Raw genomic sequence first — 11,438 nt, 5'->3', positions numbered from 1 at the left:
ACCCCATCCATCCTTTTGCGTCCCCCTCCCCCCCCAAATCTATTGAAACACTTTAATAGTTAGTTGATTGCTCTACAACCTTTTTTTTTTTTTTTGTTATTCATCGTTCGTTTCCCTGCAAGAGTCATCGTCGACCACCGCATCAGCTTGGTTCTCAGTCTTCTCTCTCTCTCTCTCTCTCTGTCTCTCTCCATTCTCCACTTGGAGCTCCCCTCAGCCGCCCGCGAGTTGCGCCCCGCAAGCCGTCCCCGTTTCATCACCAACTATCGAACATGGGGCCCCTCAAACATGAGATGTCATCCCACTAAAGGAGAAATCAATCGAAAGTAGAAAATAAAATAAAAAATAAAACAAAGCGTAAAACAATGGCAAAGCAAACATGTTGGTGGCTCGCTTCCACTGCAGCATCCGTCCTAACAGATTGAGATGTTGTTGCTTCCTCGCAACTTTGTTTCCCTTGTCAACCCCCGGACAAGCCCTCCCCTCTCTTCCTCCCCTTGTCGGGCCATCTCGCCATTCTCCATATCTCGTCTGCATGTCTCTATCTATTTATTTTATGGTCTCTTATACCCATGGCCACGTACAGACACACGCAACCCTTCTGCCCTATCAGTACAGACGTAAGTAGCACTGGGTAAACCTGATGGTTAGTCGAGCCCCATGCCCCCGCTTCTCGTCGGACTCGAGCCAATAGAAAATAAGAATACACGAGGCGGAGACAAAAAGTTGGCGCGTGGGGTGGCTGCCTCGGTCCCCACTTCAATTTTTCCAAACGGGGAAAAAACAGATTGCGACTGTTATTTACTAGATTTACACCCCCATCCCGTTCCGCTGTCTAGAACCGTAGCTATCTCCGGTTGGCGCACGCGCACCAAAGAGTCACATCTTTTTTGTTTCTATTTTTGCGCTGGCACTGAATCAAAGTCTCTTTTTTTCTTCTCATCTTTTTTTTTTTTTCAAACTTGCGCAATTTCTTGTTTCATCTTGTTCCATCGTTTCACCGCATGCGAATCTAAATAAACAAAATTGGTAGTCGTCTCTTTTTCTTCCCTCCCCCGTCTTGGCATTATCAACGAACCAACAGAGCCAAAGTGACATGGGAAATTAAATTCCCGCCTTCGCGCGACACACACCAAAAATGTGGAGAAAAAGAAACAAGTCACACCGATGCATGTGCACCCCATGAGCCAACCTATTGCTTATGCTTTATTCTATCTTCATTTTATTTCTTCGCTTTGGCTTCGTCATTGGCCGCTAATAATTGGCCTTACGCCCGGTGACCTGCGACAACCCAGCCCTGTCCATATCCACCGCACCCTTTTTTCCCCTCTCTTCGTCCCACACTTTTATCAAGCATCAAATGTACGGATTATTCGTTTTTTACCGCTTTGAGTAAATGGCACGAATAGGGACCAGGGACAAATCGCATCTCTCAAATACCATGACGCCTTTATTAACTGGTAGAAGAAAAAAGAGCAGAAAAAGCCCGAACGTTGTTAGTGTCCCCGCCCCCACCTCCTCCCGCGACAAAACACTCCCCCACCACCAACACGTCCTCCGTTCAACGACCCCAAGTCCTGCCTAGCCAACTCTATTTCGGCGAAAAAGAGCGTTTAAAAGATGCCGCAACAACATTCCCGAGCTTCCCATTGGCTGCTGCTTCGTCTGCTCTACCCCTCCCCACCCACTCCCCATGTTCCGCCGCAACTCCAATCTCGTCTGCTCCGCCCCCATGCCCTTTGCTTTGTAGGGGTAGGTTAGGAAGAGGGGGGAACAGAAAAAAGCGAGCGCTTGCTTAATTTTGATGCCGTATTGTTGGTTACAACTACTTGCCAAAAAAGCTGATAAATCATTAAAAAAATGTAGGGTGGGTTGAGTGTACATGAATTATTTCATCTCATATCAGACCAGCCTGCCGCTAGAAAATGGCAGTTGAGAAGTGAGCTGCCTTCGGAAAACCGTTTGCAGTCCCCACATGGTTAGTTGGTTCAATATTCGGCCTGCTGCCTTTGCGGAGCAACGAACCATCAATCACGGAATGGCTTTACTCCGAAACGCCCTGCTCGGCTGCTGTAGGCCCCCCTCACCCCTCATCATCATCATCATCATCATCATCAGTCTGCCCGCCACATCGACACTCCCCCCTCTCTGCTTTTCTCCGTCCTCTTCTCCGTCCTGCATTACATCTCTGTAGGGCCGTCTCGCACGCGTGCGCCGGGGGAGGAGGGGGGCGCAGACCGGCCAACAAGGAAATCAGCCCTTTACTCTACCTACACGTATCCGGAGGGACTTTTGCGCAGCCCTTTCTTCTCCTTTGTCATCTGCTTCGTCATCAGATACGCCCTATACCCTCCCCCCCTCCACCCCTTTCGCTCTCGCCCGTGAAAGGATTGCCATGTTTGTCTCGCCGGGGTCTGCTCTAGTATAATAGCTTCATACACATGACTGAACCAACCAACGTAAAAAACCGTGACTATCAGTTCTGGAACGCCCACCACACGGTCCCGGCTCCAGACACACCACCACCATCTCATCCTCCATCGGTGTGTCATCACCATGCTCTGCTCGCCCCAAATCTCTCAGCTGCGAGTCCAGAAAAGGAAAACGAGCTCGAGACGTAACCACACAACTCATCTTATACGCAAGCTGTCACCGTCACATCCTCATCCGCTTCTGTACAAACCTGCCGCTCTTGCAAATAGACTAGCTTTGCCTCAGCTCAAAATACCGCTTGTCTTATTTCACGAGCTTTCTCAACACTTAGCGTCGGCGCGGGCTTGCTCAAAAGCCCGCTCGCTGCGCTTGCACTCCTCATGACCTCGTAAAACTCGTTTAGGATCTTGCCTGACGTTTGCCCTGCGCAGAACTGTTGGGGCTCGTCCACTGTCCGTTGACCCCATCATCCAGTTGACTCTCGTCGTTTGAAGATCCCCCATGGAATCGTCCAATTAGTTCCTCTACCCCCATCGACATATCGTTTTAAGAGTCAGCCGCTCCCAGTTAGCCATCTTGACATGATGGGTGTTATCACTGTTGGGCAATCCCGTCTATGGTGCTCGGGCGGGACTTCCTCCGAGAGATACCATCTAGGCAGAATCTATTCACCACCGTCCCCTCGCAAACGGTCAAATGGGTGGTATTCGCGCTTATAATGAGACCAGTTACTGCAGGCTCGGCAAGGGTTCCTTACATATGCAGTCGTCCCGGCTCAAGTCATAGTCAAGGCTGCATCTACATGTCATGGTTCCTGTCAGCTTCGTTTCTAGCATATCACACATGCAGGTTCTCGCGGACAACACACGTTCGTAGACTTATGAGAGAATGATGGTTCAATTCATTTAATCGGCTGGCTCCTCCAATCTGTTAGCCCGTCAGAAATTACCAGTTCCAATTCCGTACCCATGTGCCCTGATCTGAGGACCGTCAGGCTGTAGTGCGAGTTCGTCCGGTAGCCGCAAGTAAATCCTCTGCCATTATCCGGGCCCCCCTCCGATGCCCATGGCAATCTCGCCAGCCTTGCGCTATTTCTCGACCATAGCAGCCCCCAAATGTATAGTGCATCCCTTCGCCACATCTCTCAGCTAGGCTTCGGCAGAAGCCCTAGAAATGTGATCCCTGTACTTGGTGTGATACTCTGCTTCTTGTCGGTACTTGATCCCCTAGTATGCTGCTTTGGCCATTAAAGTGGTGAATATATGCAAAATGAAATCCAGACAATGCTGTTCAACGCAAACCCATATCCAGCCGTCTTCATTATATAGTATCCAAAATTCGACAATCCCCAATCTTCCTCTGGCTCGTTTATCCTAGCTCATTAATCATTATACATTCAGTTTGTACATGCAGCGTCGATGAACTGCGCGAGCGGATCCCATCCGCGCCATGTCCCTCCGCAATGGTTTGCCGCATCTGTGGCCTTAGCGATTGCCTGCAGTCCATTGACTGTCGGCTCGTTTTCGAGGATTATAATCGTCATAATCTGACCTCCGACGTTTGAACGGCACTCCACTGCTTGTAGTTGTGCTTCTTACGCTAGCGGTGGTGCTCATTTGATCCATTCGTCGACGACTGTCAACCTTTGCCTCGTCCTCCAAAAATCGCCACTGTGTTTTGTCCTTCTTGTCGAGACCGTTCTTGCCAAATAAGTGATTGTCAATGTGATCGAATCGTCGACTTTGATGTGTGCCGTTGCCGTCTTCCTGGGCCATTACATCTTCAATTTCAACAACCCGCCGGCAGAAACCACACCAAAACTTTGCGTCACTTGGCCTTCCGATTCGGCAGCTCTGCACCCTCGAGTGAAGGTCTTCTCCGTAAAACATGTCATGTGCTCCGCCAAGATGCTGGATAAATGCAAAGCGGCTCTCACATATGGCAATGCAGCCATCCTCACTGCACGCCCAGGCATCGATAGATTCATGCTGATTGCATTCGTGTCGTTTCCAGTCGTTCTTGCTTCCAAAGCTTTTGCCGCAACCGTTTACTGTGCAGCCATAAGGCCGGTCATGCCTCTTCATGTGCTTCCTAAATGCTTGGTTAGTAGTTGTCGCAGCCCGGCGCGAATGCGCCCACACGTACTATGGCTCACTTAAGCTCACAAGCTCGTTTGCAGACCTTGCCGCACTGGCTGCATTGATGGCGGGCTTTGGTGCCAGACATTTCCGTCTCGTTGGAGCTGCAAGAGCTCTGAGTTTTTGACTTGAGAGCTTGTTCTAGAAGCTCTATCGGAAACGTACCCAGGTGGTCCACGAGCTGAGATGTAGTCCAGCCCGCTTTGACCAAAGCAGCATGAGACGATGCATCTATCTTCTGGCCAGTCGCCTGGGAACTTGACACAGTCGCCGGGGCAGCGCTGACGCTAAACACACTGCTGGCTCGGGGTGAGTGCACCGGTTGAGTCTCGTCCACGATACTGAAACCCTGGCTTGGTGGCCCCTGCTGAGCTGCGACCTGGTAGCCATGATTGTGAGCCATTGGCGAGACAAAGATGTCACTGTTAGCGATCGACATCGTTTGCGCCGTGAATGGTGAGTTGCCAAAGCCTTGTGGCTGGTTTCCCTGCAGCGAGTACGCACTCTCCGCGCCAAAGCTCAAGCTAGCTTGCGCCGACAGGTTTTGGAAAGGTTGATGCTGCGAAGCCGCATGTGGATGTACATCCTGTTGGAAAAAGCACGAACCGTCCGGCATGGTTGTCATTGGTTGCTGTCTCTGATAGGGCGATTGGTCTACGTCCATCAGCGTTGGTGCCTCGCCGACCTGGCTACTTGAACCTGGCAGGTTTGCATCGACGCTGGGAGAGGCCAGGACTTCGGATGGTGTGGCATCGCTCGAAGGTGCAGTGTTTTCGATGAGAGGGTCCAGTCTACATTACGGATCAGAAGGTGATTGATGGCTTTTTCGAACGATTACACTTACTTGACGCGGTATTTGGCGTCTGTCTCTTCGAGTGAAACCCTCATATGGTGTACCTTGAACATGTGAGTGCGGAAGTTGTCTTTTCGGGTCCACTGCTTTGGTTTAGAGACCCTCGTACAGTCGGAGTGCGGACACCTCCAGACGAATAGGGCCTCTTGATGGACAGACTGTTTGTGTCTTTGCAAATCATTGGGTGTGCCGAATCCCTCCTTGGACTTGCTACAGTTGGGGTAATCGCAACGGTGAGGGCGCGAATGGGCATGCTCGTGTTTTCTAGGCGTCAACGTTAGAAACGCGGAGAAGGTTTCAATGTAGCCCGTCAATGCCTACTTGAGATTGGACTTGTTCGTGCAGACTTTAGGGCAATGTGGGCATTTGAGGGAGCCGGCGGGATGGCCGGCTCCAGCTGTCGTCGACGAAAAGGTACTTGTGGCATCTGTTGCGTTATCGCGCATGGAGGGCATGTGCGGACCCGTGTTGTCCATCTGAAAGCCACCGAGCATGTGCTGCATCTGTGCCGCACCGACTGCTTCGGGGCCAGGGCCAGCCAGGGAAGCAATGTCGTCGAGATACTGAAAGCGAGCATCCCCCGGAGTCGATTCAAAAGCTGTCCCATCCTCTGACAGAATAGGCATGTCCCTATAGTCCAAGAAGGGGTTCCATGAACTTTGGGCGGGGGTACGAGGCTGCCGCTGGCCGACGAGCGGGATCCATGGACCGCAGTGCGGCTCTTGGATTATCTCGTTGATGAAGGGATCGTCAGCCCATGCAGAAGCGTGCACTGGCTGGAGGCTCATGTTGTCGGTAGCGGGCGACCACTCTGGGGTGACGGATTCATCTTGCGGATTCTCCATACTTGCATGCACTCGTTCAGGTGTAGGGCGCGGCAGCGCGGCAGCGTCAAGCGCAGCGCTCTGGGTCTGGGTCTAGTATATACTGGATAAAGCTATAGCAGGCGAGCATGGGAGCGCGCCTGGCAATAGTGTTTCTGCGGTGGCGTGGAAGAGGTAGCGTGCCAAATGTCAGGAATATATGAGGGGCGGAAATGGGACGCCAGGCAGCAACGGGATTGGGCGGTGATGGCGGGTCTTGGTGTTGCGTCAAGTACAACCGCGGGTGAAGAGGGAACAGGACAGCGAAAGGCGAGTGTTTGTTGAAGACGGCTAGATGTTGTTTGAGACTCGATGTTATTGAAGACGTTTGCTGGTAAAAAGAAAAAATGAGGGAGTAGGTAGGGAAAAAACCACAGACAGAGATGGAGATAATGTGCAGCAGCCCCAACTATTTATTATAAAGAAAACGGGCGGCGGACCGACAAGGAGACGTTTGTGGTTGGCAGCTGGCAAAGTTGTCCGCCGCTTTTGCGACAGCGCATCACAGCTCCTTTTTAGCGTCGCACTGGACTGAGCCTGACCAGGCGAACCGGAGACGCGAGCAGATATTCAGACACGCGAATCGCCAGAGCTGGGCGCAGCCGGAGAGGTGCAGCACTGCCACCATGCAGGCGGCAATAATGAGGGAGAAGCCATCGTGGTGCTTTTGGCGAGGACTTATTCACCGTCACTTCCCGGATCTGTCCGTCCAAGGACTCATCACGGACAAAGTAGTGCTCGCCGTGTCCCCCACACAAGTAGTACCCAGGTAGGTAGTTACATTGTACCATCAAGAGCGGCCCAAGGCTGTGGACATGTGTCGCATCACCGTTGGGTCCAGACCGTTTCCGAATTGGCTCCAATGTAGGAAGCCCGATTTGACCAGATCCCAAGAAGAATGCACGAGATGTGGCAGCAAGGCGATTTGCTGGGTGCAGGCCCCAGGGACAAGAGGGATTGCAGCTCCCCATCGAACCTGCTCAGGTACCCAGGTAGGTACCAGTCCAGTGCCTGCGTATAGGTAGGGGAGCCTTATCGGTTGCCGCATGCACACTCTCTATCAGAAGCCACGCCACGTTTTCTCTTCATCGACAAGCTATTTGATTCTCGCATTTAGCGAACTATCCTGCTGACCATTCCTGAAAATGTCGCTCTCAACCTCTTGCTGTAGCACGACCTTGGTTCCGGTACCGCGACGGTGCCCACCGCGCCTCTGTTCCCCGTGGGGCTAGATCTAGTGCCTAAAAGCGGCGCTGCTTTTGATTCGACCTTTTTGCAGCAGCCACAACATCTTTTTCCCGCGCCGCATGTTTCTGGCTTGCATAGTGGTAGGTTTTTGCCATGATGGCATTTGTGGCAGCTATGGCTGAGGACATTCTTGGTAAGCTGCGCTGGCAATCCTCAAGTTTTTGGACTTGATCGGACAGTGATGCGCTGTCAATATTCATGTCGTGCAACTTGACTGCCTTGCCGACGGTGTCAGTGTGCAGCACGCATTTGGCTGGCCGAGGTTCCAATCGAGAAGCACCAAAAAGCTTGAATGAAAATTGGTCAAAGTTACAGAAATGCTCAATTACCCAATTCATTCTCTACCTTGAGCCAATCAAGGATATCTTCCCTTTCCGCGCTCGCTGCGTTCTCTGCTGCGCGGGAATAATGAATAATGCGAACCACAAGGCAACCCACAAGGCAACCAACTGAAGCCGCTACAGTGAGTGGATTCCAGGTATTTCGTAGCAAACCACTACCAAAATCCCCATACTTTGCTGATTGGGAGTACCGGGAGCCACCAGGGGCCACTGTATTGGGCGAAGACCGGGCCGCGCAACGGGCCGCCTGCAACCACTGGGCCGGGCTCAGCCTGCCTGTGCCCGATACTGGATTAGCATCACACGTGTTTCGACCAATCTTGGTTTCAAATAATGAGAGCAATGTGAACAAAAGTCGTTCAATTGCGCAATGATGAAGCATTCATAGACTATATTCAATTATCTGTTGATAACGGCCATGTCCGAAGCCGATGAAGGCGCAGTTTGCACAGCCCGCAACTGTTTCGACCCGACAATGACGCATTTGTCTTTTGCAATTTTGACATGAACGCGGTTCTCGCTCGCATCTCTCTCAACCGGCAAAAAGAAGGGGTAAACCTGTCAGAATTCGGGAGAAAAACGCCCTTTCTACTTCCTCTGCAGACCTCTCTCACTATACCCCACCCACGGTTTTGTAGCATCAATCGCCAAGACTCCTCGTCATCATGGACATGGGGTCTCGCTCTGTCAATTTTCTGATCAAAAATTCAATATTGAGTTCGCGGGCTCGATTGACTATCGTTTTCGTATCTAGGCCGCCGACACCGGTCTGACGTCATTGAATCACGAGAATACTCTATCGCGACGACGTGGCACTCCAACGAGAACGCCACTATCGAGCATCATTCACATAATTGACAGCAATCAATTGCGACAAGTCAGCGCGGTAAACTTCGGGATCGTGTCAGAAGTCGTCTTCCAGGCGCACCAGTAGTGACATTACGTAGCACCAATGTCCGCTCACGTCAAGCCACATGCGACGACAAGAAGCACCCATCAGTCATTAGAAAGAAAGGTACCTCACCACCTCACCAAAACTCACAGATGTGTACTAGTAGCTAGTGTGCGAGATTCAAGCCTACACTTGCCAGGGTCTCTTGCCCACTTGTCAAATGCAGAGTCGACACATCGAGCAGGTGGCTGAGCCAGCGGGCCAGTTCGATGGGATGTGCAGATGCCCGTCAGGCTGACGAGCTCTATCGTGCTGCAAAATCCGGATGTTACATGCCAGCGAAGCAGGCGGTGGCCTCTCGGGGTTCATTACCTTTCCCACTGCGCAATCTCGCCCCTTCCCTCTTCCCACCATCGACTGGTGCACTTGACCTGGGAAAAAGTGATCATGCCACCAGAGACTTGCATACCAGTTCCTGTTTCCTCCTTCACTCTAGACTCTGGTCCTTGAGCGCTGCATCGAGCCGCTTTCGTCAAAACACATCAGTTGGGTTATGTCTCACCGATTCGTGGTGGACGTGCAGGCTTCCATGTCCACGTCACCCACTCCATTCAATAATTGAGTTGTTGAGCCAGTGCCAGCCATGATTTCGATGCGCATATATTCGTATCGCGATGCAGAGAGTACACCCTTGCCTTGATGACAGGCCATCCTCGGTCCCCAGAAAGGTAAGCCCCCAATCCCCTGAACCCCTGACCCCCGGGGGACGGCGATCTTCGGTCGCCAACATTACAGGTCGTTTTTCTTCCCCAGAAAAGTATTCTCCGGCGCTCCGCAAATCGTCAGCCCTGGCACTGTTCTTCAACCCCAAATCATCAATGTCCCGCTCAGGCAAATGATCTGATCTCGTCTGCACATGTTTCACGTCAGGGGTACCCCGTTCCTCAATGTAACCTTGTATTCTTCCTTCACTGCATGGCTTGTAGGATTTGAAATACACGCATCGTCACCCCAGAATGATTGGCGTGCTGGACGTAGCCTCTTCAGGATCCAATCAACCCACCCCATTGTAGGCAGACGAATCAGAGCGCTCTACCCCACGACAATGTTGTTCAGATGCAACCGAATCGACCACCAGGGATGCTGACTTGTTCCCCGGGCCACGATCTAGACTAACGGCCCCCCTGTACTACCATCCGGAAGCTGGTGCGCTCTACATCCGAGACAGCATCGTCACAGCCCTGCGTCGAAAATCATGGCCTGGGCCGCAGTGACGCCCTCTGCATTGTATTGTTCTTTTCTTCCTCTATTGCGCACTGCGGTTGCAATCACCGTGCGCTCGCTGTTCATGTTCACTGCATTATCGGCATCTTGGCTCTACGACCCAGTTTGGGATCTGGGCCTGCCGGCAGTTGCTACGCCGCGTTGTCGCAGAGTCACGTACCTGTCGAAAGTGTTCGCGTCGCACTCAACGTCGGAAATCTCCCGGAAGGGTATCACAGCATAGATGAATCGACTCGAACGCTTTGATACACTGCATGCACCGGGTCGCTGGGACGAAAGAAAAAGCGAGTCTTGTCCGTAGCAGCAGCAGCAGGCCAACGGTGTCTTGGTTCATTCCTAAGGATTCGGAGGCCGATGCTCGATTCTTTGTCTATCCTTTTTACGTATGATATTTTGATAACATTATTTTCCAATTTCTCTTAGGCTTGTCACCCCGCATCGGCAGTTCCTGCCCTTCCGCACGCCCACTCTGGTTAGTTGAATGCAATAGCGAGGACTGCATCAAGCACGCTCAATCCCTTTGGGCTGTTGTAAGTATCTTAGGCGCTGAATAAGTATTTGTATGGCAATAATAAGACGACCTGAAGGTGTCTTGGTTGCACATAGAGGCAATGCAAGTGTCATACTGTGTCTCATCCCCTTCGGCTGTGGTGGCTACCTCAGGCAAGAATGCCATCTCGATCATTGACCAGAGGGCTTTCCTTTGGCTGATCGAGTACAGTGGAGAGATGTTTGAAGTGAGCTTATCACAGGAGATATGTACGCGGATGGAGTCGTCCCTGGCTCGCCTCTATCAAGACGTGGGAGTGAACACTACCATTTGCCATACAATGGAGTTAGGAGCCCCCATGTCAAGTATAAGAGGCTCAAAGCCATCTCAAACACAAATCTACACTTTCAATTCTTTATATGTCGAGTGATTACTTTCTTACAGCATCTCAATCAGTTCTTGCTTCTCAGTTTTGCAGTGCACTATTACTTTTGCTTCTTTGGCGCATAAGACTACACAACTCTAGGCAACCGCATCACGGCTAGCAGGTCTCAAATTCTGCACTAGTTCAGATAGTGTAACCTCACACACAATTCCTGTCAGTCATGTGCGACTTTGAAGAATACATCTTCACCTGTGGCCACAATGCCCTCAGCCTACAAGCCTACTGTCACCAGTCGCGCAACCATCCGCGACACGAGTGTCACAATGTCAAGCGTTTGCGCAACAGCTGGTACCAGGAGCGCGTTTGCAACGCATGCGCAGCTGCTATAAACGGCAATGCCTCCGGAAACGGCAGCGCGGGCCCTGACAGCCACCGCAAGGACCCTCGCGGCCCATTTGTTCGTGAGACTGGAGAGTATCACTGGCAAGGAAGTTAACTGCACCCCACCCCT

General features: G+C 51.7%; 1 protein-coding gene across 1 annotated transcript; it reads right to left on the bottom strand.

Moving 5' to 3' along the window:
• Positions 1 to 3,829: 3,829 nt before the first annotated feature.
• BBA_06120 (C2H2 type zinc finger domain protein) lies at positions 3,830 to 6,269 on the bottom strand (the record flags this gene model as incomplete). Its single annotated transcript, XM_008601217.1, has 5 exons — positions 3,830 to 3,979; positions 4,032 to 4,524; positions 4,589 to 5,362; positions 5,416 to 5,688; positions 5,746 to 6,269. 5 exons carry the CDS (start codon positions 6,267 to 6,269, stop codon positions 3,830 to 3,832), a joined length of 2,214 nt encoding a protein of 737 aa, XP_008599439.1.
• Positions 6,270 to 11,438: the final 5,169 nt, after the last annotated feature.

Source organism: Beauveria bassiana, assembly GCF_000280675.1.
Source record: "Beauveria bassiana ARSEF 2860 unplaced genomic scaffold BBA_S00017, whole genome shotgun sequence".
NCBI classification, from domain to species: domain Eukaryota; kingdom Fungi; phylum Ascomycota; class Sordariomycetes; order Hypocreales; family Cordycipitaceae; genus Beauveria; species Beauveria bassiana.
Note: the sequence above shows the minus strand (reverse complement) of the source record. Positions and strands in the feature narration are given on the sequence as shown.